At 40.4% G+C, this 26,730-nt stretch overlaps 1 protein-coding gene across 2 annotated transcripts in view; it reads right to left on the bottom strand.

Moving 5' to 3' along the window:
* Positions 1-5,290: 5,290 nt before the first annotated feature.
* The window catches only part of LOC104490102 (kelch-like protein 13), a 34,373-nt gene continuing 12,933 nt past the window's right edge, over positions 5,291-26,730 (bottom strand). For both annotated transcript variants that reach the window (XM_010132357.1, XM_010132349.1), the window contains exons 2-7: positions 24,074-24,215; positions 22,715-22,847; positions 22,290-22,486; positions 16,859-17,654; positions 9,472-9,585; positions 5,291-7,527 (exon numbers count right to left, since the gene is read on the bottom strand). In XM_010132357.1, the coding sequence (XP_010130659.1) occupies positions 7,040-7,527; positions 9,472-9,585; positions 16,859-17,654; positions 22,290-22,486; positions 22,715-22,847; positions 24,074-24,215 (1,870 nt within the window). In that variant the 3' untranslated portion in view covers positions 5,291-7,039. The remainder of the gene's footprint in view (positions 7,528-9,471; positions 9,586-16,858; positions 17,655-22,289; positions 22,487-22,714; positions 22,848-24,073; positions 24,216-26,730) is intronic.

Genomic DNA, 26,730 nt, shown 5'->3' with positions numbered 1-26,730 from the left:
TACACACACAGCCCATGTTAACAGTGGTGCGTAGCAACAGAAGCAATCTGTCCCTGTTGTAGGGACAGACCGGAGAATTTACTTCACTGTCTTTATTTACAGCAACAATCCATTCACTGGCAATATTCTGAACTGCCACCAAAACATGCTTACAGCACAGCAACTCTCCCTCCCCTTTCTAGAACACGGGCTTTCCAACCGAGACGCTGACTTTTCTTTCTCAACTGTAATTAAGAAGCTGCTTTGATTTTCTATCCAAGTTCAGTCCTCCTGTCCCTGGTGCAGGTTCTTGAGCTACACAATGTTGTTCCTTTGAAGCGAGGAAAGATCCCTCTCTCTCAACAAGCCTTTGGGGGCAGAGAGCGAGCCTTGCAGGCAGACGCTGAGTAAACCTCACAAGTTAGTGCTCTACCCACCTATGAGCAAGGAATACACACTCTGTGAAGAACAGTGCCACATAGGCACTGTTTGCAAAAACGTATCTGACAGAGTAAAACATTCAAAACCAAAGTTAACAGGCACAGGCAAAAATAACCCGCATTTAAATGCAGATTTAAATCTGCTGCAGGGCAGGTCTGTTCTCCAAAGCAAATTATTTTTGCAGAGGCATTCTACTGTTAAGAAAAGGGATGACCCCCTTCCCCACACATAACGGTGCAGCACAGGAGCTGCACCCAGCTGCAGCAGTTACGCAACTTGGTAATGGCATTTACTGACAGTGTCAAAGGTCTCGGTAACCACGGAAAGGTACACCGGCAGGCACTGCTAAGACACGTGGGGAGGGGACTCAGGTGATCAGTGGTGTGTTTATTTCGGTGCATAAAACACGTAAGGAAAATTATTTTCACACTTCTAAGAAAAGGTTACAAGCAATGAAAAACAAATGGAAAAGAAACCAAGCAATTTTTTTTTTTTTTTTTACAGTGATGTTGAACAAGGGAGGTAAAGACAAGGTTATTTCAGCAGAGGCCAAGTATTTTGGAACAATCCTGTATACGAGAAACATTAAAATGGATCATTTTAAATTTTTTCCTTTATTAATTGATAGTGTTCCACGAGTTCATGTTTAAAATCCGAAATGTTGCTACCGTCCTTTTACCCCACAGTGCTGTGCAGATGAGAGTAAGCAAGCTTGCTCTCCACTGGGATCTGACCAAACCCTGCCCCTCCCTCCTGCAATTTCCATACAGGCACCGAAGAAAGAAAGGGCAGAATCAACAGAGCAGCAGCACGTATGGCACACCAAGGAGCGACTGTAGCCATCCCCTGCCAGAGGACTCGGCAGCTCTGGTACACAACCCTCCCTGAAAAGAGGAAGAAGAGACTCGGGTCGTCTTTAGATGCCAGAGCAAATAAAATTTTAGGTCAGCCTTGCTGCACACAGATTTTAGCCAGGTTTGGGAACATCTTGCAGAGCAACAAGGAACCAGAGTGTAATTAGTTGCCAAAGCCATGGTCCTCAATTCCACAGCTCTATACGATCTTTTGCTGGCCAGAGCCACAGTGTGCTTTAGAGGTAAGAATCGAAGCTCAGATATATTTTGGAACTCAACTGACAGGCAGTATGGAAGACAGGAAAGGTGCTTTTTCTCCAGGCAAGGGTAAACAGACCCCAGCCAAAGCAGAATGCCGCAGTCTACGGGAGGACACAGCAACAGGCCAGCCAAGAGTGCCAGCAGGTGTGAACAACTGGGCTCTGGTTCAGCTAGGCCAACAATAAATTATTCTTAAAAAAATTTTGCTCCGGTCAGTCTGTGGAGTTCAATGTCCAAACGAACCTCTAAACCATGCCAAACTCCCACCTGCACCCCCTCCCTGCTCAGGGCTCTAAGGCCCCATTTCAGAACTGAGACCCCTTCCTTCCCTGCTTCCTAACAGTTACCCAGAAGGATATCTGGAATATATATTAAAAAAAAAAAAAAAAAAAACCACTTAAGCTTCTCTTTTACCTAGAATTATAATTTTACTCTGCAAATTTACTAGCTTTGTGTGTTTCCAGTCCCAAACACATTTTCATCTGAGATCTGTTCACATTGCAAACTGAACTCTTCTAAATGCTCAGGAAACAGAGCCCAAAACAGAAAACTTTTTAATGGCTGTGTGGATAGCCTGACAGCATGTAGCTCAGAAAGAACCAACCGATCCTTTCACTCCCACCCCACCTTCAGAGGCATTACTCATTTCATGGACAAAATAGGGAAAACCCAAACAGCAGCAACAAACACTCCTGAAAAGGGGGAAAAAAGCAGCATTCAAGCGCCAAAAATACCACACAGAGGCGGCGGCAGCCCCCATTCCGGATCACCCCCTCTGGAATGTCATGCAGGGCTCTGCTACACCACCTCTCTCAGGCTACCCGGACCGCATCTCCTACAACCACCTGGTCATCAAGTAACTCTGGAGCTCTCCTGTGCATCACTGATGCTGCAATTCCTGACCAAAACTTGCCGTGTTGTTTTACTAAGATATGTTGTGGAAGAACTCACACCACACTTCCCCCAGAACAGATAATCAGAAGATCCAACAGAGCTGCACATCAATAGATAGAACCTATGGACTAAGAAGTTCACTCGATGTGTAAAAGACCGGCAACGAGAACACGTGAACTGGTGCCAGTCAGTAAAAGAACATCCTGATTCCCCTCCTTGTTCGCAAAACTGAAACCACCTTCTCGCAGCTGAAAGGGTCCTGCAATACTCAGGGGACCAATAACTTCACCGTTAGGCAAAGCAGACACAGCTCTGCATTTTAAGACTCTTGTTTTCTGACCACGTATGTACACAAAGAACTATCATTCACATTTTAACTAAAATACAAAAGAAAAAAATAGCTAAGCTACCCATGCTGCGCAAGAACAGAACACTTTCCCAGAGCATGGAAAGCATAAAGTGCTACATGAGAGAGCTTGGCTCACCCTCCAGATCTCTGGGTAATCTATTACCACACAACCTAACGCACCTCGTGACGTGCAAACCAGGAGGAAACGGGACATGCATTACTTCACACACGTGCCTTTTACTAGCTTAAAACTGGTTAGGTGTTTTCAAGTACGCGCAAGCTGCACTGTGATTACACGGACCAAAGTGTGCTACACACCGGCAGGGGGCTGCTTCCTCCCTTGACGTACGGGCCAGGCCACTAGGAAAGCTTCAGCTTTATCAATTCTGAGTAGAAGGAGAGGAAGTAACAAAGATGTCAGCTACACAAAGGAAAGATTAAAAAACTAGCAACCACCAGAGTCCGACAGCGACGCAAAGATGAGGTAATTACCAGCTGGAGGGTGAATTAAGAAGAAACAATAATCCTAGCAGGTAGAGTGAACTTTGCAAAAAGTGCTCTGATCTTTCCAAATCAGATAATCCCCAAATCTTTGGCTATAAAAACTTCTCCAGACATTTGCACTGCACTTACTGCTGTAGCATCGAATTATTTTTCGATGCCTGACCAGCCCACCAGATTAAGACCGTAAGCCGTTGGGGAGAGTTTTATTTATCTGTATGTAAACTGCCCTAATCCAAGATTTCCATTACTCTGCTGACGAATCAGACCATCGGTTTGAGCTTTGGACTGTTACTAAAGTGCCACTCTTCGAAGACTTCCCCCTCAGACAGCGAACGGGCAATTTGAAAACAGCATTGGTATGAGAAAACAACCCACTTTTGTCCACGGAACAGGAAAAGGCTCATGGTGATTCTTCAGCACAAGAGAACTCTAGAGCCGCAGGTCAGGCCGTCAGACCGCTGCCTTCCGCTGCTCCGCTTCTCACCCCTTCGTGCCAACTCCACCACCCCAAGGATGCCAGGGCTGCAAACTCCCTAAGATCGGTTGGGTCCTGCCATGAACTGCTTTTCCTAACCAGGCTTTATACAACTTTCTAAGGGAAGGGGAACCACAGGAAAACTGGACGTCTGCAGATAATCAGCCCTTTGATGTGAACAGGGCAAAGAAACTTCAAATAATCTGGGTTTTCTGGGGTTCGTTCTTGTCCTGTTCTTGTCCACAAGGGAACTGTCATCCCAGATGTCCTGAGTTACTCAGAGTGCTGTGTTTCTTTCCAGGTTGATCAGCTGGACCTTTTGACAAGTTGTATATGGAAGTGAGCACTTTAGGCACCAAGAAAATGCAAAGTCCAAATGAATTGTGAGATTGCAGGGGGGTTCTGCCACCATGGGGAGAGGACAGGCTCCAGCAGCTCTCCCTGCTAGCACACTAATGTAACCTACCGCATTCAGGTCAAATATCTACTTACTGCTTTTTATCCAGATGCTTCTCTAATTTAGGTACTACAACTGCAAGAATTAAAGCATTCAAAATTCACGAGAAAAGAGGCAGCTGCTTACCATCTGGATGCTGCTGACCCTAGATACTCTGAGGGACTCTCTTCACAAAAGCAGCCTTACCAAAAACGGAGATTTACTGTCTGCTGTATCTATATGTACACCTACAGCTGCGGATTCAGAGATGGGAAGGGTTTGTTATGCTGTGGCTAAGAAAGAGGTAATGAGCATCAAGTCATTTTACACCACACTGCAGAATAAAACAACTTGCCGTTTTTGGCAATTCTTTGATGTTTGCTTTTCAGTCCTGGTGAGTGGATGGTAACTGATGTCATTATAAACACTAATTCAGAAAGAGAGATAAGAAAAACCCTCAAAGATTAATTTGATTGAAGCACTACATTTATTCCACTATGCTGTCGAACACTGATGACAAAATGACACTCAAAAAGAATTCTTCCACTTTAAGTAGATAGTGAGTCACTATAAAAAAAAACCTCTACGTTGTCACTGCATCCCAGTTCCTGCACTATCCTCACAGCTCAGACGAATCTCCAACATCCTGACTTCCAGCCGTCTCACAACGGTTAGAACTAACCCTACGCATCTTCCGAACGTAGAATGCCAGCGAAGATACCCGCTCTCCTCATCCCAGCACACACGCAGCAGGGTATATTTACATTATCCTAAAGGATTTGCAACTACTTCAACTACTTTTTAATTTAATTATTAAAATAGAAATGGAATATGGATTTCAGGGGATTTAAACTCAAGCAGGCTCTAAAATCTGGTCTCTGAGCTGGAAAAAGAAATTAGTAGCATGTGACATTTAAGTGACTGACATAATTAAACAACTGCAACATTTTCCTATCTGGTGCTTTGCACAGCACTGAAAGAGTATTCTTAAGGTGATGAGGCAATTAATCTTGACTGGCTACTTTCCAAGAGCATCCGCTGCTGCCACTATTAACACCTGTATCAACCCCGCACAGCTACACAGAATTATTTTTTGAAAGACAAAGAATTGCTTTTGATTTTAACCAAAACAATTACAAAACCTAAAGCTTACACACACATTTTGGTAGTGATCTTTACTAGTAAACTGCATAAAGAATAAATATCATTGCTTCCAAAACTGACACCACAGTAATACTGCTGCTTGATGCATCAAGCAGAGACAAAATACAAAGAGCATCCTCTCAACAAAAGTCTGTTAAACTGTACACGCTTATTGCTAAAAGGTAGCACAATAACATAAGCCGATTTAAACCGTTTTCTCCAGACGATGCCCCTCTGACTGCATTCAACTTGTAATGTACCACGTGAAGTTCAGAACAAGCATGATGGTACCAGCCTTCTACGAGTACTTGGGGCTGCAGTTTGTCAGCGGTGCTCTGTATTTTGGAGCAGATCAGGACTTACGTAAGTTTACACGGCCACAGACATAAACAGTAGTTGTTTTCCAAGAGAAAAAAAAGACAGTTTGTTCTTTTGTCAGTCCTTAACAGTAAAATGAACACATCAGGCCAAAATTGTTTCTTAAAAGTAGGTCAAAAATACCCACTCGTGTTCACTCCTGCATTGGTTTCCTAGCAAATTATTCTACCCACGCAGATATATGTAACGCATATCCTGGAGACAGTGAGGCAGAGGAAGAAAACCAAATACATTAATGAGGTAGCTTAGACTGGATAACTGCAGTTAAAAGTTTTATTGAACAAAAGAAGGTAAAACGTGGTAGTCCAAGTTCACTGAGCAAAAGCAGCTCTCCCGCTGAAGCTGCACTTTGTGCTAAATAACCTTATTAACTGAGACTATACAGAGGACACATTATGCAAGTTATCTGAAGAGCAAGGAGAAAAGGTAGATTAAATTTGATCTGATGGAATGATTTGGTCAAATTCAGTGGCTTAAGTTAATGTTTCTAGCCCTTATCTACCTACATTCAGTACAGGCATACAACAGAATACACGACTGCACTGAATTCCCATTTGTTAATAGTGTGTGCTCCCATGCAAGCGGAAGCCAATTCCTGAAAAAACCCAAATTAAAAAACCCAAATATTTTAAATCTTTTGTTTGAAGCATCACTCAACTGACTCAGGAAAAACACTCGATATATGGTTATTAAAAAACTCCCGGCCTCTACAAGGTCCGCTTCCTGTATAGTGCTAATTTTAAAATTATTTTATTTTTCCCCTCTGCCTAAGAAACTTCATATGCTCTGAAACACCCACAAAGTCAGGTGGGTAAACAGATATGTCAAAAATACTCCATGAAAAGAGGGAGGTAGCTAGGCCCCTTGGCAATCTTCCGTCACAGTTCACATTGATGAGGTCTACCTCCCCTTGTTATCTGCAGTCAACAACTAAAGGAAAAAGGATTTCAACTGTGAGTTTAGTGAAAGAACATGTTCAATACAAAGTCTTCAAATTTGATTCGTTGGGCTTCCAAATATAAGCTATAAGGTACCTCACATCCAATACACAACATTAATAACGTACCTAGTTCATACATTTTATAGACAGTATCTTCTCATTTGTTAAACATTTGGCTCGGGTGAGTACATCTTTTTTTGTTAACCACTTGACAAACATTCTAGGCCAAACAAACAGCACAAATAATGTCAAGGTCCTTTTTTTTTTCCCAGTAATTGTATGAAATGCTGTAGGCTAAGCCTAACAGAAACTACTGAAGAAAAATAATAGACTCCATGATGCAGTGCAAAGGTGGTACTACAACATCGTAAGTCAAGGGATGTTTCTAAGGTGCTGAAAGAGGAGATTCTCTAGACGGAGACCCTGTATTGTCCTCCGGTGGGAAAACAGTAAGAGTGCAGGCTCGAATGCCACCAAGTGATTCTGGAAGGTCAAATACTTTATGCCACTCATCTTTTTCCGGATCATATTTCTGAACAATTTCCACCATACACCGATTATTCCAAGAATATCCTCCAACAACATAGATTTTATTTTCAAAGACAGCAACCCCAACATCACTTTGCCCACGTAACATGGCAGCAATTGGAGTCCACTGGTCTAGAGTTGGTGAGTAATATTCACAGCTTAGGACATCATCGTAATCACTCGTTCCTCTAAAGTGATTTCCACCAATAACATATAGCTTGTCTCCTACAGTACACATGCAATGCAGACCTCTGACTGTCGTCATCGGAGCTTTCTGAGTCCATTTGTCTGTGTCAGGGTCAAAACACATCAGTTCCTTTTGGAAAGTATCATGGGTAATTCCTCCTAGAGAAACCAGACAAGTGTTAGAGTAGTGCTCACCCTTTTAAGCATTAAATAGCAATAAAATACATTTTAGTAAATGAATTCCATCTTCCTTAAAAGCTCTTCAAGGTAGCTTAGATTACTATCACATCGTACTCCATTTCAAATGACATTTTCAATGTCCTTTGTTCCTTTAAATTTGAATATGGAAAGAAGCCACGTCTCATACAGTACTTCATTACATAAGACAATATTGGCAGATTAAAACAAAAAAATTGTTACCCATGCTTCATTGTGGCAGTATTATTTCTTTGCTCACATTGGTTCAGTGTCCTAGTCTTCTTTCTCACCATCAAGAAAACCAGAACCCATTTCCCTTTCATATTTTGAGACTATCCTATTATGTTTTAAGTGGTAGTTTTAAATTCATATAGCAGAATTTTCTTCAGAAAACTATTTTCGTCAACTTGGAGCACACAGATTGTAAATACTCTTCTGTTAATAGATGCCTATAGTTCTCTCTATATTTACCTTCTCCACAGTTCCCTGCAAAAACAGTTGTAGAGGCTTCAGGGGAAAGCACAGAACAATTTCCCATCAGTGGATTAAATGTCTCACCTTTCTGCAAGGTCACTAGGCAGGTCAGAAACCAGTTACACCAATTTCAGACGCTGCAGGCTTACTAGCTATGGTTTAAGACCGTAATGCAACTATATTTGAGGTGCTAAAAACATGCAGAGAACAACTGCTGCTGAGCAACCTCCTGCTGGGCTAACCCTGCGACATTGAATTATTACACTTGGACTATTAGCAGACAGAGACAGCTCTGTGTCTACAGGAGTCATGCAAGAAAGAACTTAATTCTTCAGCTGGACAGTAAGAATTAAACACAGAAAAAATAGGACTGTCCAGCCCTGACACTTAATGACAGCCATAGCAGTGTCAGTGCTTGAGAGCTGTCAGAGAGAAGCAGCTTTAATGACAACCTGCACATTTTCAACCTCAGAGGTGTCTAGACTCACAGGGATATCCCAGAGGACAAGAGGAAAAGAAAAATCTTTGGGAGATGAACAGCAATGAAAAAATATCTGTATGAGCATACTCACCTGCCACCTGCAGTAAAGCAAGCAAAATGGACGCGGAAGTACGAATAGTGGTACGGTGGCTAGAAGCTTAATGGACTTGCTCACAGGAAAAGAAGCAGCTGCACCTTATGGTAAATTTTAAAACAAATCCCTCCTAGTCTACTGGCACAAGGCCCCCTGATTCAGAATACCCCTGCACCACTGCATCTTCCCACCAGTTCTCTACAGCTGAGCAACCCTGTACCACCTCCCACCCTGAATTCCAGCTTAGTTGTTAGAGCACATCCCCTAAAACCACAGTAGGAAAACATGCACCGGTCTGCGATCTCTGTATTGAGCAGGCCAGACTTTCAGAAAACCCATCGCCTCAGGTTTGGAAAAAAATTGAATGAAACTATCCTCTTGGTGATATATAGGACTCAGCAGGTTACAAACAAAAGACAGTGAAAGTACAGACATCACTCATGTTATCGTGATTAACATGAAAATTTTTCCATTTCCATCCACCCAGTGAAGGCAGATGTTCTTCAAAGTACTAAAATTTCAACAGCTCTCCAAATGTATCAAAGTGGCTATGTTTAATGGTTATTGCTATATAAATGTGTTGCCACAGAAAAATGTATTCTGACTGTTACAGTGAGTAACTGCTTCCGAATTCAGAGCTGTTGTTTACTACATAAACATGTAATAATATCTAAAATAATTTTCTCATACTCTGCAGTAAATACGCTATTTGACTGGATTCATATGAAACCGCATCTCTGCTTATACCACAGCAAACCTACTGCAACCAGAGACTAATTTTTATTGTCTCCCATTGAAACAGGAGAAGACGCATAAGTAATTGCTTCATAAAGATAAGATCATAGGAATTATTTACCTGAAATATACATTAATCCCCCATACACAGTTCCAGCATGACCATAGTGGGGTTCATTCATTTTTGCGACATAGCTCCATTCATTCATTCTGGGATTGTAACATTCCACAGTGGCTGTTTAAAACAAACGAGAATATAAAAATGTTGAATGTAGCGCAGCGGTTTGGTTTTGAGTACAGTCGCAATGGCAGTAATACATTCATAAACAGAGGAAGTATCAATGAGAAACACTGTTCAGCTGAGAAAGTGTGAAGGGAATTATTGAGCATTATGCCGAGAGACAATACAGGAAAACCTCAAGCTTCATCCCAAAGGAGCAAAAAGGAAGAAAACACTCCTGCATTCTTGTCTTCCACTTCCCTCATTCCCATTTCTGCCTGACCCAGAACCTCATGAACCCTGCCGGAGGTACAGCTGTGGGACATCGGACGGTAACAAAGCTGGGTGAATTCGGGTTTTCTGTCCTTTTCTTTTGCACAAGTCCCTTCAGGGTCTGCTATAGAGAGATAGGGAATAAACTTAAAACCTATCCCAAAGAGGTTCAATACACCCGGCAAACAGAGCAGACCCATGTCTTCAGCAACATCCCACCCATGCAGAAAATCAGGCTAGGTTTTCTTCTCAGTATTTCACATTGAAATAGTCCTGTGCCCTCAGAAGGGGGTAGCAACTGCTGACTGATTTTCTATTGTGTTGCGATGTTTTATGAAGTACTTGCACAGCAACATACAGGACAGCGCATGCAAGTCACCAATTCAAACAGTTCACGAAAGCCAAGCTTTAAAAAAATTCCAGATGAATCATCACAATCTTGAATGAAGAGAATCGGTGTCCGTGTTGAGACACGGCTCCATTTGTGCCGTCTTCTTTGTGAATCGGAATGTTAACGTGATCAAAGGATTTATCAAATCAGAAATTACAGAGGTTAGTACTAAGTCAAAAAGAGACCCAGAGCCTAAGCAGCCTTGCAGAAAACATTTCTGAAAAGGAATCCTCTCTTCGAAGTGGGATGAAAGAGACGCAGTGTTGCGGGAAAAGGCCTATGCAATAAGCACAGAGAACAAAAAACAGATTTAATAATGGATCTGAACAAACTGTAGAGACTGGCACCTTGAGTAGTACAATATGACCAGAGGGGCGAGAGATTCTGAAAAACCTTGTAATACAGCGACCTTATGATGCACAAAGCAATTAGCAATAATTGTGTCATCTTAGAATTATATCTAATTTTAAATAATTAAAATTAAGAAGCAGGTTCTAATGCTTGTTATACACCACAGTCTCTGAAGAGATGTTTATGAACTATGGGTACAAAATTGAATCTGCCTTTGCAAGTGGCATTTTTACTTCCTCTAGAACAAAACTTTATTCAGTCAAGGGTACAAAATCTGAGCCAGCTCTGTGGAATCAGTGATGGTGACTTATGGTCCAGGTTTACACATCAACTAAAAAAAAAAAAAAATGTAGAAGCTGAGAAACTTCCCATTTTAAAGGCAGAAACGAGTTATTGTTAGTAAAAGGCTGCAGAATTAGCAGTACTGGGCAGGCGAGTAAAGGACATCAATCAGTCACTCATATAATGACTATAAGGTATCTCACCCTAACTTCGAGTGCATCCTTTAAAAAAAATCATCCTTCAGAGCATTTGGGAAGAGTAAGGTATAGCTATGACCTCAGACTATCCCCAAAAAATCCCTAGTCATGGAAAAACTTAGCAAAAAGCACATTACAGTGACCTTCTGAATCGTGTTTTAGCTGCTGTAAAATGAACAATCCTATTCTTGAAAAACAGGCTGATGTTTTGTAATTCTATGCAATTAATGTCTCAAGTAGACACACTCAAAATAGAAGCTTCCAGTTCTAGCATTAGGAATCCTGTCTGACAACCACTTCAGCATCATCTACGGTTAAAAATAAAAATTTTTTTTTTAAATCTATATTGCACATAAGAATTGCTAAATTGTTACAGCACACTGGATTTTCCTCAGCTTTTTCCCACCCAGGAGCTGAAATTTAAATTTAAGACATATAGAAAAGTGCTAAAGCTCATTATATCAGGCAAATCACACTAAATTCCTGTTTCTTTCAAAACAAAATATATACACTGATTTGCAGGCATGAAATTATTAATTTATATTCATGAAACTGCTTAAAACCAGGAATGAACGCCTGAAACGCTTCTGGTGGTGTACAAGTACCTTGCACATGGACCCCCAGTTACAGCAGCCAGCTCAGGGCTTGGTAAGATGGACAAAATATCAAAAGCTGATGTGAAGTAACCGAAGCCAAGTGTGTCTATAAACTACAGATTAAAAAACCTACCCAACACGGGGTAAGTTCCCACGTTCACTCTAAGAGCTCAGTCCTCCACTAAACACTTTTCCTCCAGTCAAGCCTCTTGCTACCTCATTTCCTCCCTCAGCCATTTGAAAAGAGCCTGGAGCTGCCTTTCACCATACAGACATGTACAGGTAGATAAAAATCTGCATAAGAAAAGGTATGAAAAGGCATTCAAGCATTCTTCTACAATGAAAATCTTAAAAGTCAGGCTTGATTTTTTGTTTTAAATAAAAAAACTTTGGTATTTTTCCCATTTGATATCCTGCAGCCTTTGTATATTCATCAAGGACTCACACAGCCAGCGAACGTGGGAGACAGCCTCCTATCCAAATAAAGGAATACGCACAAAGAACCGATTCCATAAATTACACTTAACACAAAATCTGAGCTGTATTTCTGTGTACTGCCATCTTCACACCGCATGCAGTATTCCCCCAAATAAACCATGCTCTTTCTTATATGAACGTGTTCATTCATTCCAGTATTATTTTCTAAAAACAGAAGCTCCTTTCTACTCCGCTCTATTTAGCAATCAGAGGAAAACAAAGATGTGCAGAAATTTCAGGACCAGAGAAAAACAGATATGACATGCAAGTAATTACATCTGTCCCAGTTCTACCCTTCTGACCTGCTGTTCACTGCTAGGCTGCACCAAAATCATTCTACTTGCTTTCACAAAAATAAAGGCATCTCTTTCCCACAGCACTTGGCTCTGTGCTGAGGTGAGGAATCAAAATTTCTAATACACTGTAAGGGCAGGAAGAGCAGAGTATGTACAAAGCAATGGCAAAGCCAGCAGCAACCAGAGTAACATGACATTCAACACTGGACACCGTTCACCTCGCTCTGCTCTATGGATCGCATTTACGAGAGAAACCATAGCCAAAACATCCCTTTAGCAAAAGAAGATAAAACATGCAGAAACTGGCATACAGTGCAGCTTCAAAATTCTCACGAACATCACTGGTAGAACTCAAGTATTGTCTGTCAGTATTTCAGACAAATCATTCCAACTCAAATCTATCGTGCTCCAAAACAAAGCTGATTGTTTCCCAGCTGAAAAAGCTCTACTCTTCTGTTTGGTTGTTCTGAGTAGCTGTTTCCCTCTGTCCTTGCAAGGTCATTCCACTTCTCTTTAAAAGATCTTTCTGCACTACAAGGAAAAAACATGTAGAAAATTTCAACTATTAAAGGTGCCTGTTAATTTAAAAGAGGCATCAGGATATTCTGTATATCATCTCCAGACGGAGCATCATTCACAAAACACTCCAAAGAACTGCTACTTCACCGAACCTACGCGTACATCCCATATAACACGAGAATGATGGATTCGTTCTCCCAACAGCCAAACTATTCAAACCAGGCTTTACTTATAGCCAAGAGTACAAACTCTGGTCTGTTCATTACCATAATCCAGGGAAGACAGGCTGCATTTTAACAGAATTAAGCAATCTCAGAAAGACACAAAGCTTTGGCAGTCCCAAGGGATGCTGTCTGCACTCGTTTTACAGTGCCATCTGCGATGCTATTTGAGTATACAGATATTTGCCACTTCTGTCAGTAGCTTCTAATGTGTGTTGAGGTTTATTACAGCAGCACTTAGCAGCACCGTGTGATGTCCCAAACCCCAGGATCTTCATTTTGTCTTAATACTTCTATAGTACAGCCTGCTTCTGTAGAACTCAAAGCTGACTTAGGTAAATGAAACAGAGCCCTAAGTAACTTTGTGCCCAGCAGAGCAAGGAGTCAATTCAAAACAAGGTCTTTGCCGGGGGACCTCCAGTTCACACTTTGGTTTGATGTTCACAGTATCACACAGACAGCAAACAGCACAACTGGAAAATTACACATCTGTCTTAACCTGCAGCATTTAAAATGCATATCTATTATATTAGCTCACAAGAGAAGTTTTCACATAAACAAGGAACTGTTTCATCATAAAGGGCATCTGAAAAAAAATGCTTTTCCACTTGTTGAGCAGTGGGTCAGAACACGTAACTGTCTTGCCTTGGATTAAAGTCTTCTCTTTCCATCTTTATTGCAGCACAATGAAGGGATCAATGAATCTGCGGTTTAGTCACAACCCAGCACCTCCTAAGGTGCTTAGGAAAAGTCCATATATAAAAGTCTCAAACTCCACTCAAGCCCATTGACAGCAGAGCCTGAAGCACCTCACTGCAGAAGTTTTCTAACACCTAAAGGCACAGCTTCTGCCATCATCCTCAGGCACCACAACTGAACTCTCAAAAGAGAGCTAGAAAAATCGACTTGTCTGAGAACAGAAAACAGCATCCACTGCTCTGCCCAACAGCAGAGCTGGAAATTGCCGTTGACTTCTGCTTCAGGACTATCTCTGTGAACCATACCCAGTTTCCTTTGGTCTCTTTTTCCAAAGAGTCTTGCCTCTTGCACACCTGCCTTCTCCAGGCTGGTCTCCTCCTTGTAACAGGGTGCTGTTCTCCCTGCCTTCTGGAAACACCCTTTGGCAGGTGCCTGCTTTCACATTTACAAAGAACCATCCAGAATAATGCACAATCCTGCAAAGAGTGGTGCAGGCTTCTGCAGAGCCCTAAGTTGTCACAGTTGGAAAACCTGAATTATATCATCACAAATAATTAGATTTCAAGATAGATTTACCACATCCTGATGCATGTACCACACAAATGCAAATTCACTCATCCTTACAAATGAACCAAACCTTTTTTCGTAGAATGCACTGCTAGAACAGTAGCTGTTTACCACTGCTACAGCACATAGTATGGAGATAGAAGGATGTATTAACAAAGTTCTCAGAAAATGAACCACCTGAAAATTGTTTTGGGAAGGCTTGATAAAGAGCCTTAAAAAAGTATAATTTTTATGCCAGTGTATGTCAGGAAAAAAATAAAGAAATTCATTTTAATAAGTTCAATCCTTTGGCCCTTTTTCATAAGAGCTGATCTTCTGGAAAGCTGAATTTAGGTTCTGGGAATTTTTTCTCTTTAACAACAGATTGAAATTAATTTGAACCCCAGGGCAACTTCTTTAATACCTGTTCAACACACATTTGACCTTCTCTTCTCTGAAAAGCTTGAAAGTTTTTCTCATCTGAAAAGAATGGGAAGTTTCAGCCGGATTTCATCTCTTTGGCTGTCAAGGTTTATAAAAGAAACATGAAAATGAAAAGTGACTTGCCTCACAATTAACAAGAAAAGAAACTGAGGCCCCAAATCAAAGCATCAGACAGGTACAATATTTAGCATTTATAGAGTCCTCTTCCCACAGAATGACTGAATGCCATTTTTTGGATTTGTGTGGCAATTGTTGCAGCATTTTAATGATATCTTTACAGCAGAATTTTAGACAGGTGATAGATTTTTTAATTTTAATTAAAGCAGCAGAAGAGTTGAGGTCAGCAGAATGATACCACTTGATCTAACTTAAGAAAAACACTGTGTTTAAAGCCACTGGTTGCACTGGCTTTGTGACAGTATTATTTCATATTGATTTTGTTAGACTTGCAACTTTTTCACTGACATTCTTACAACCCTACCCTGTTTAGATGGTACAGTACACGAGGACAGCAATCTGATCATCTGGTATTAATTCTTACCACTAGAAAATAGCTCAATCAAGGCCGGGTTTTCTGATACTTAAGATAAAGTGACATATAAAGAAAAACTGTGAAAACCTCCGGACTCGCATCAGAAAATGGCTAAGGAAAACAAGTTACTGCAAAACAGATTCTCATGATATTTGAAGACAGGTGGCATTTTTAAATATCTCATTTCATCAAATATTAAAATGGATTTTAAACTTCTATCAAAACCAGCCCAGTTTTGTGTGTTGGAAGCAATGTACTACGTGTTTCCTAAGATAGTTTACAATATGACCGTGAAACAAAGTGTTCATGCGAATGATTTACATAGAATCATAGAGTGGTTTGGGTTGGAAGGGACCTTTAAAGGTCATCTACTCCAACTCCCCTGCAGTGAGCAGGGACATCTTCAACAATTAGTTAAAAAAACAGAGATGCTGCGTAACAAATTAGGGTTTGTATTGTTTCAATTAAACCTGTTTCTCACTGACCCGAAAGATACCAGTGCATTTCTAAAAAGCAAATCTTAGCAACAAGGGGTGATGCCACAATGACGTGACACAGTTAAATACTGGGCTGAAAGCAGCAAACAAAATAATGGAATGTTACCTCTAGTTTCGATACGTTATGCTGAAATTCCAAGCGCTATCTCTGTAGCAGTTCAATTTTAAGGCACAGACAAGTTTACAACTGAGCGTGTGCTCTCAGACTTGAGTGCAAATGCACTACGGCTTTGGAAAATGCAGTGGATCAACACGGGCCACCCTCTGGAGACTTCTGTTAAATTGGAAGTTAAGATGTATTTATTCTTTGTTTCCAACCATCTTATTTCCCTGAATTTTTATGATGACGTTGTTCAAGTGAAATGCAAGAGGGAAAAATGGAGGCAGCAGCATAGAAACATTCACGTAAATAAGTGTAACTGTGTAGTCGATTACCAGGAAAACATAACATTTTTAGTAATTAAAAAGTCCAGAATGTCAGAACATCCGGACCTCACTGACATATGAATGAAACAAATCACTCAGTCATTAGCCTACCTTTTAAAAAAAATAACTAGCATTGCAAAATTATTAAAGACAATCTGCGTCTTTTAAAAACATAACCTTCAACTCAGTTTCAGTTAGAAAGTCACGTATCTCGTAAGAGTGAAAAGGGTGGCTTTGATTTCTCAGCTTAAGTATTGATTTTTTTTAATATACATACACACACGCGCACTAATACAGGTAAACACACACTTCACGTTTGATGATAAAGGTGAAGACATTGGATATTATGCATAAATACACAAGATATATGTATTTGGAACTTTTTTGGAATCCCTTTAATTAACTGCTAATACCGTCCAGACAAATCTCCCTATGCATTTGCAGCATTTCCAGAAACAACTTCAGGCCGTTCAGAGGGCAGCACAGTATTTCAAGGCCTAAAAAGCAACGCCAAAAGCCATGCTTCAGGATAAGCACTCACCTAGCTCACCCGCCGCATTTCGACCACCGACTGCATACAAATGTCCTTTGAGGGCACTTAGGTGGAAGAAGGTGCGCTTCTCATTTAAAGACGCGACTTGCATCCACTTGTTGTAGCGAGGATCAAACCTAAAGACCGTGTCAACTGCCGTCTTTCCTTTCGTGTCGTAATTGCTCTGTCCCCCGACTACATAAAGAAAGTTTCCGATCACGGCGATGCCATGCTGGTACCTGGGTGCATCCATGGGAGCTAAGGATTTCCATTCATGGGCCTTTTCGTCATACATCCGTAACTCCTTGCTGACAACCAGCTGCTGCCGCAGCACTCCCCCCAACGTCACCAAGTGAGTACTGTCCGACCGAATGGCAGTTCTCTCCGACTGCATCACCGGTTGCATGTACGGCATCATTTGGTAGTTGCTGGCTTCCAAAAGCAGGTTTACACAGGTGTTGTCAGTTCTCATGAAGTCCACTGTTTGAACATAGTTAATAAGATCCTGGGGCGTCATCAACGGAAACCTGATGTTCTTCATGAGCTTTGCGGCGTACTCCATGCGAGGCTCCTCATACCGCAGCCAGCGACAAGCCGCCTTGAAGAGTTCAAGTTCAGTGCAGTGCTTAAGGCTATTACTTGAAAGCACAAAGGCAAGACGTTCAAAGGGGAGTTTCACAAATTCACCAGTACTTAATAATGCAGGAAAGTTCTTCAGGATGAAATTATTAACATATTTATCCACTTCTGTGAGATTGTACGTGTTGGCAATTCGCCCAACCTCAACACAGTTTTCCAGCGAAACCTATTAAGTAAACAGAAAGAGGAATCAAAACACTTTTTTAATTTGGTGTCTAAATGATAATGTAGAATTTAATGAGTACTAGAGAACCAGCAATATTTCATCATTCTGCAATGCTCAAGGTGATTTACACATGAGCAAATAAATATTCAATGTGATATATATATATTCATGACTGCAAGGGGAGACCCAATGTATTCCTTATTTTGAATAAAGAAATGAGAGAATTAACAAGCAGATGGCATATATTAATTATGTCAAATACATTATACAATTATGATACATAGCAATCATACAGCACTTCATCTCTGAAAAACTCCGCAAACATCTTTGTAAGGAAGAGATGTGGAAAATACAGTTAAGGAAGAGGTGATCAGCCCAAGGTTACAGAGAATAATGCAAAAGTAGGTGTCACCCAAAAAATGTACGTAAAAGCCAAAGTACTTTCTTGAGAAAAGATCTGACTTAATTCTTTGAAAATTTGAAGCAATCGCTTCCCAAGCTCTGGTGAAAACTTAATTGACTATAAAATACTACCATACTACACAGAACAGAATGATTGCAAGCACGAGAACCTTGGAGCAAACTCAAGAGAAATAACAACACAGAAAATCAAGTCCTCAAGGCTAGTACCACAAAACATTTAGGTGTCTGTCTTTTGTTTCAGTGACTGTTAGACATTGAAGCACTTAACTCAAAGGGTCTAAGTTTAAAAGATCTTACATTCCTCTAAAACCTCCATTTTTCTGTGAGATTCCATACAGAGAAGTCCAGAAATAACAGCACAGAAACTTGAGCAGCTCTGAAAACAGGATCACTCACACGCCCACATTAGAAAAGGTAAATTTCTGGTGGCTGGCAGAGCTGGCCCGGGCATTAGAACCCATGCTGCCGCAAAACTGAGACGATCTTGCTCCCTCCTCAGTTACCCAAGTTCTTCTGACAAGACAGGATTTCCAAACACTGACACCTCAATATTTGACAATTTCCAACTTGTTACAAAAATGTAGAGCACAGGATTCTAGAAAGAATATTTTTTTTTCCCTGCAGCTATATGAAATGACATCAATTTTCAGTGTTTTGGGATGTTGTCTTTAATTGCAGTCTAACACCCCCTTCCCCATTACACTGATTTTCCCCTGAGGGCTGTAATCTACTTGGATAGGTTTCTGATCTTCCTCCATTTTGTCACTGCTGCTACTTTTAAAAAACAAACAAACAGACATTGTGTGTTCTCTCGCACTCACTACTCTGAAAATATTTCCATGGCATTTTTATTAATTTGAATTACATTACGGCTCTTTTAAATGTGACCCTGGCAGTAGTCCTAGTTTATAGTATTGTATTAAATGTTTAAACCCAATACTAAAAGTAAGACTGAAAACATCTTCGGACGTATTCCAGTGTTTCTCTCGGAGTCTGGTCAGCTGCAGAGCAGAGATTATGTTAGAGCAATGCGCTGCTTGCCAGGAGGGTGTAAATGCAGAACAAATAAAAGAACACTTACAAGTCAGCTACAACATATACCATTCCTTGAAGGTGTCGCTCTTTACATAAATTAAGCTGCTACCTTAAACTTCTAATTTTTTTGTAGCTATTTCCAATACCCTCCTATGAATTTACACAGTTACATTATGCTTTACACAAACCGACTTCTACAATCTCTCTAATAATGGACTCCCCAGACAATTCAAAGACAATTAAGACTCGTCTGGGAATGGTTACACCAGCTTGCAGATGCTGCTCTCAGTCAGCTAATTTCAGCAGAAATAAGCTCAAGACTTGCTCAGAAAACTCATTTAAATTACAGAAATGCTCCTTGGAAAATTGAGTGAAACTAATAATAATGGGGAGTAACTTTTCTAAAGCTGATATATGGTAATTAAAGCAAAAAGACCACACAACAACCACCTGTTTGCTCACCAACTCTTATCCCTGCTTCAGCAAATTCTAAAGGAAGTTCATTCAAAAATTTTTTATACAAGGATGCTGAGAACGTAACTATGCTAAGAGCACAAACATAGTTTTGTACTTCCTCTACAGCTATAGAACAAATGAGACTATGTCCTCTTAGACATTGGCATAAATGGAAGTATTTCTGAAAAGAAAACCAATAAGAGAAGTCTTCCTGATTCCTTCAAAGTTACATTGGTCAAGTCATTTCTTTCTTGAACCAAAACAGTGACTGAGTTAACACTGCAAGTGAAGGAACCTTCAGAAAACAAGCTTTTTAAACTATGAAAATAATTCTTCCAATAATTCTTCTTCACACAATTTAAGATGAAGGAAGCTCTTCCCCTAAGAAAGCAAAGCAAACAAGCAACTGTCCTACCCAGAAAGGGGAGAAGGCAACATGGTGTCCCTGGGGCTCACCTCCCGTCAAGGGGAGGCAGCTCCAAGGCCCTGAAACTCCTACTCCAAGTTGATATTATAGCAACGTCAACCCTGAGAGGTGGACTGCATCATTTTGGAAGGTAAAGAAACTCTAGGCAACTTAAAATAGGTGACATAGGATTTAAGATGATCAAGATTAATGAAACATTATCGCAACATCTCCAGACAACCAGCCAAGTAGAAAATAAGCCAAAATTAAAAGCAAAATAGTAGCATTACAGAGCCTAAATGCCTCTAACACTTTCCTTATGAAACAGATTGCTGTTATTAGCAGCTTGGAGTTCTCTTGTTCGCATAAATCCCAGTACGTCTATATTGGGGAGGTCACATTTTTCAGCCTATATTCAGAGGAGCAAAGGGAGTACCTGCTTCTTTATTTCTCATTGCAATCAGAAAGACGGATTCCAAATAACATTATAATTCCTGCAGAACACACCAGTTTTCCTGCTACAGGTAAAGTGAGATTTCTGGTAAGGATATATCAGCAATTAACACTAACATCAGAAAACCTCCAGGAGGTTTGACAGAATGCCAAAGTGTCTCTCTGGGCAGAAGTGCTTTCACAGCACAGCCCTCCTGTTCTACAGCTGCAGAGTCAGTGCTCCGCGTTGTTGGTAGGACGAAGAGTTACATTAATACAAGACAGCAGAGCAAGAACAAGGAAAGGTATTGAAGCATCATATATTGGCATTGCTTCTATACTGCGTTTAAGTTAGAAAATAAATAACGGCCCCTTATTCTGAGATCACACTGTTTTAACTACAGAAATGAACATAACTGAAGCATATAAAATGTATGCAGTACATTGTAACACTAAAATGAGTGCAGTCATGCAGTGAGATCCTGAAACTTCTGCTACTTGAAATTTAAGAAGGTGTTTGAAAAATACAACCTCTGAAAAACAACCCAAGCAGATCAAACGTGTGTGTGAGCTATGCTTAATAAACAAGAAGATTAAACAGAGGAGAACAAACCCAATGCTTTTAACATGAGGCTGGAGCCAAATAAATGAAGGGAGTGTTTTCATGTCACATCTCTTTCCTTACGTGCCTCTTCCCAACCATGAACACAGAACCCAGGAATCTTACGCGAGAAGCCAGTTGCCACTTAACAAGCTGAATCTTTAACAGCTCTCTTGCTTTTGCAAAAACAGATTTTTTTTTTTTTATTAGAGAAAACCACAAAGCTGTTTGACATTCAACTTGAAGGGCACATAGCATTCTTCTGCAAAGCCCAGCAGCAAAACAAAACAGCACACCAAGTGTGAAAAAGGGAAGGAAAAGGAAAAAATGTTATCAGAGTTCCGTCTCCTCCAAGAGTGGGTTTAGCACGTGAGATTTTAACCACTATAACAAATAAAAATCAGCAGGGCAAGTCTAACCCATAAACAGATGTATTGCGTTGGAACTGCTGTATACTCCTTTGCTGAGCAAACTTCATTTGTTCCAACTGAGCAAAAGCAGCCACACGACATACATAAGTATAGTCTTTTAATTAACAATTACTGGTAGATGAGGAGAGGCTTGCTACTCCGGAGGCTGTCCCCTGCTTACAAAAGCACTTCTTTCTGTGATTGTGAAAAAATTATGTCCCAGGAGGCATTCAAAACCATTTTTAGTTCTAGCAAATTATGGCAATCAAGATAAAACGCTTTTAGCTACTTTTCTCACATGACCAACATTCCTGTAACATCCCCATTAGTAATCCCTTCGGAGGCTACTTTATTCTAAGGACTGTGACCACGTTCACTGGTTTACAAAGAAGATACAATGGTCTCTGTGATGATCATTACAACTGTGGGCTTCATTACTCGAAACAAAGAGGTTTCTAGGAAGTGTATAAACTGACAGCAACAGCAGCTCACTCTTCTATTACAGCTTTTTTTCAGTAACACATCGAGCAGCTTTCCTATGGAAGGATATAGAATACGAGGGCATGAACTAAGAAATCTAGTAAGGAATCTAGGAACTATGATTATCATCACTGCAATACGCTTCTGAATTAGAAGAATTTTAATGGGGATTAACACGTACAGCAACTGTACAAACTCACACTGTACATAAAGAAGAAAACAGATATTCAAGAAAACTACAATGTAAACCTGCCATCTGTGAATCCAAACTATGACTAATGGTAAGTTTTAGACTCAATTTTTACTATTATATAGTCACTGTTCTTACACAAAACCCCCCCCCATACCAAGGTCTTAATCATTGTAAATGTGAAAAAAGTAGTAAGTCTTACCCCAGAGATAAGAAACACTTTACAGAAGTCCAAAACAGGTAAAATCTGCAAAAAACTGGCAGCTTCCAGAGTGTCCTGAAGGTTGTCCATGTTAAGGGAAAGTTTTGCAGTATAAATGAAGTCAATGATCTTCTTTAGGCCTATTTTGTTCACACCATGAAGCTTAATGCACATTAAATCCTGTTCCTTCATTCCTCCTGAAAAACACACGTAAGTTTATAGGGTCATTTTGATGATGTGAAAAAATTCATTAATTTACACAAAATTAAAGTACAATTTTCAGGTCTAACTTAAAACCCCATCTACAACAGCAGAAAGCGTACAACTACACCAAATTGTTTGCAGTCCTAGGCTGATTCACAGCCTAGTGTCCCAACGATGGCAGTTTGGGGACAGCACTATGCGTTACTTAACCAAAACACTACCTGTGAACATAGCCTTGAAGTAATCACTTGCAGAAGCCATCATCGCTCTGTGAACAGGAAACACTTCGTCACCATCTCCTGGAACAAGCGTCACATCACAAAGCAGACCTTCCACTCGCAGCTGATCAAAACCCTGCAAGAACAGCAAAATGTGATGCAGTCATTTGGTCTGGGACGAGAGCAGCAATCTCTTTTGTTTCCCTTATGTAAACACTTACCTACTCTTACGTACATACGTACTGTAATTCCAAAAAGTCACTCAGAAACATCGTCATTTTACAAGCATTATCTCCAATATATATTTGATGATATTTATTCATTGGAAAATAAGTGGAATAATTACTATTTTCCTGAAATAGCTGAGTACACTGGGCCTTAGGAGCTAATTAAGTCATTTTCAGGAAGGAGTTAGTTTAAGCTTATACTCCAGCAATTGTTTCAGGTAGGGACCGACACCTTCTTTGGACCTGCGCTTTCTGGATATATCTAGAAATGCAAATATTCCATACTGGTTTAAGCACTTTGCAACCTCAGAGGATGCAAAATAGTGGGGCCTGAAAGGAACACTGTCACCTGGTTCCATGACTGTCAAATCTATTACCAAAATTTACATTGCAAAAACTCCAAAATAAGCTCACATTATATATCTGATCTTTTCTGAATTACTTATAATGACTAAACGTAACAAAAAAGAAAGTCATCTACAACAGCATCATGCCATACAGAAGTTGTCTGCACTCCTGAGAAAGAATACATTGGAGAGGAGCAAGAGCTATGCAAGCCATTAAACTTGACGCTGTACGGCATGTAAAACATCCAGCAGAAAGGAGAAGACACAATGACTTTAATTTTAAATTCTTAAAGCTTCAGAGATGGTAACATTTTTACCCGCTAGAGGAATGTTCTACCATACGGTAGTGCCATATAGTCGGACCCAGCGCAGGGCGTTACACCAAACCTGGCAGGGCTCTGCCATCTTAGGGACACAGAGGAGCACGGAGCAATCCCCATCCCATCCCTGAGGATTAAGTAATTAAATTATTATATTCAAGGCAGCTTCTTTGATACAGCTGTCACTTCATAGTTGAAATGACATGACCTCTTAGAAACTGAGAGTGGGCAGGGATACAAGCCAAGGAAAAGGCCAGGGATTTTTTACAAGCTGTTGCTAAAAGGCAAACCTTTAGCACTCAGAAACAGAAGTTACAAGCCATGCTTACTTGTGGGCATTATCAGCACCGCACACTAATATATTTTTTTGAGGCTTTTTAGGAATTACTAGTCTGACAAAGTCTACTGAGTGGAGACATTGTTCACAGCAGCCAAAATTCTCAGTACAGATCAAGAATATTTAATTACCTGTAGTACCACAGAACTGTGAGTATTGCTGGTGAAAAATCTTGTGGTCCCTGTCTTAGAAGACTGTAGATGGGCAGACACGCCCATATCGCTGCTACCAAGAGATACTTTCATATGAGGATCCTCCTCTTCCACCAGAGATCTAAGAAGATTAGAACAAAGAAACCTTAAGACCAAACTCACTTTTGCTCAGTGCTCTTGTGTATTAAAACCCTGGTCTTCTGGGATGAAACATAACAGTATAGTGGCTACAGGGTGGCAGGTGACAGAATCAGTCCTTAGTGGTCCCCTTCAGCTAATTCACGAAAATGAACAGTCTCTAAAACAGCGTCAGCTCAAAAACATAATTTTCCGCTCATAGATTTTTTCTTCCACTCCTGCCTCCCTAAGACACTTGCACACTCCTATTTCTACGTGTGCTTCCAGTGTTGTAGGATGCTTGCAGGGGTTTCAGCCAGTTTTCAAAATCAAGTATCTTACCAGACTGCCAAGGAAAAGCTAAAAAACTGAAACTCTGAAGTGTAATATTTATGTTCTGTGATTTCATCCTTACGGCTTGCGTTATCTTGCTCAAGTACAAACATAATAATGGAAAATATACATAGTGGAGTTTCAAGCTGTAACTTTAAGCTACCTCTAGAACAGAACAAGAACAACACCTTCAGGATGTTATATCCAGTGTTTTGCTACTGTAGGCAACCACCACACAAATTCAATTTGAGTTGCTAGTGTGAAGTCAATACTTATGGGTTTTATTTCGAGCAATTACTGTCCAGATCCAGACAGGAAGGGCTAATTTTAGGTAGAACTGTTAAAGAACGACTGCACTATTATTAGCCTTCCATTTGAATCTTGAGATGTAAATTAGGTTTACATAAAGAGATATGCATATGAGATCCTAACCACTCTGATCTGTAATTATTATAAAATGTAAACAAATTTCATCTCAAGAAATATTAACAATAACTAGTTCCTGCAATTTCTGTGATCTAATGTACTACCTATTAGAGTGCATTTTGGTATGGCACAACATTAATTAGCAAACAGAAGCTGATAATCCACAGATGAGGGCATCTTCACTATTAGCAAAGACTCTGTGCTGTTTCAATAAAGATTCAGAAGTTTGACATAATTACTTTCTCTTTTTTGACATAATCCGCAATCTCAGATACAAACTTCTTCCAAATTTTAAACACGCAGGTTAAACCACTGGCCTCCAAACTAGTTTCAGAAATTACTTTAAATAAGCAATAAGAATGTGTTTAAATTCCCACCCCCACCCGCGGCCAATTTTGCCTGAGATCACTACGTGAGGACAAATTTAGAATCTGGGGATGAAAAATCATTTTAATAAAAAAAATTCCCCCAGAGAAGTTTTTTCTTAAGAAGATGTTTACCACCGCCTCCTCTGGGTACAGGGAATACGTAGAGCAGTTTCTGAAACTCAGACATTACCCTGATAGCACCGTGCCTTCGTCAAACCCGTAAGCACACAAGGTCAGCTATTAAAACACACTCAAAACAAATTCACTATACAACAGTGTACGTGGGTTAGAAACAGTGAGATTTTACGCATGCAGACATAACAGATCGTAGAAACAAGAGAATAGTTTTGAATTCTCATGTATCAACCCAATACTCAGACATCTGAAACATAATAAATGTGGATGCACTACAGCATGCAAGAATTGTGTAATTTTGGAAACAATTATCTCGACTTTATAAAACAAATCTGGAGTGTAATTTAAATAAGGTTTTACAGGGTGTACCTTAGAAAAGTGCTCCCCGAACTATCTTCGGCACGCAACAAATGCATACAATGATGTAGCACAGCAGCAAAGCTCATGACCCAAAATATTTTTGTTCACTTTGTTCTAGGGTGTTCTGGGTCTGGGGTTTTTTTTTTTCTGTGGTTGGTTGGGTTTTGGTTTTTGTTTTAATACAATTACATCAAGGAAAGAGTCTAACCTAATTTCAAAGGACACCCAGTCTCTAAATTTGTGCATGTCTTTCTAAGAAGAAATATAAAATAATGTGTGGAGACTTGTAAGTGTGGGTGGGAAGGAACCAGACTCAACAGGCATGAATTTGACTATTTGTTCTAGAAAGATCTTCCTGAAATGTCAGATCAGATAGCCATCACACGAAGAGGCTTTTAAAACACTTTTTCTAAACTCAGAAGAAAACAGAAGATGTACACATCAGTTAAAATCATCAGGAGAAGAAACACAAAAGTAAACCAACTTTCTTGGTTGGTTAGAGTGGGCTTTTTATCACGCTGGCCACGTTCGCCACAACGCTTCATTCCCCAACAGCCAGCACACTGCCTAAGCTTTACAAAGGAAAGCAAAGACTTTGTCCACGATTCATTTATTCCACGAATGGCAGTGAAAATGGAAGCATTTGTCTAAACAGGCCACCTCACACCCAAGTTTTGTCCTAAGCTTTGCCCTAAGCAGTCCTCTCTAGCATGAGGTGCCGTGTCAGACCCGCACAGCCAGCCAGGGGGGTACGACGTATTTCGGAATACTTGCAATACTTCACAGCACCCACTGGATGTGCCAGGTGTGGCTGTGAGCAGTTCGGATTTTCAGTACCCAATGGGCAGTCGTCTAACGCCTGCATCACACAAGCTCAGCAGCTCACAACTTGACGCT

This window comes from Buceros rhinoceros, unplaced genomic scaffold (assembly GCF_000710305.1).
Source record: "Buceros rhinoceros silvestris isolate BGI_N320 unplaced genomic scaffold, ASM71030v1 scaffold9040, whole genome shotgun sequence".
NCBI lineage: Eukaryota > Metazoa > Chordata > Aves > Bucerotiformes > Bucerotidae > Buceros > Buceros rhinoceros.
This window is presented reverse-complemented; position numbering and strand designations above follow the sequence as displayed.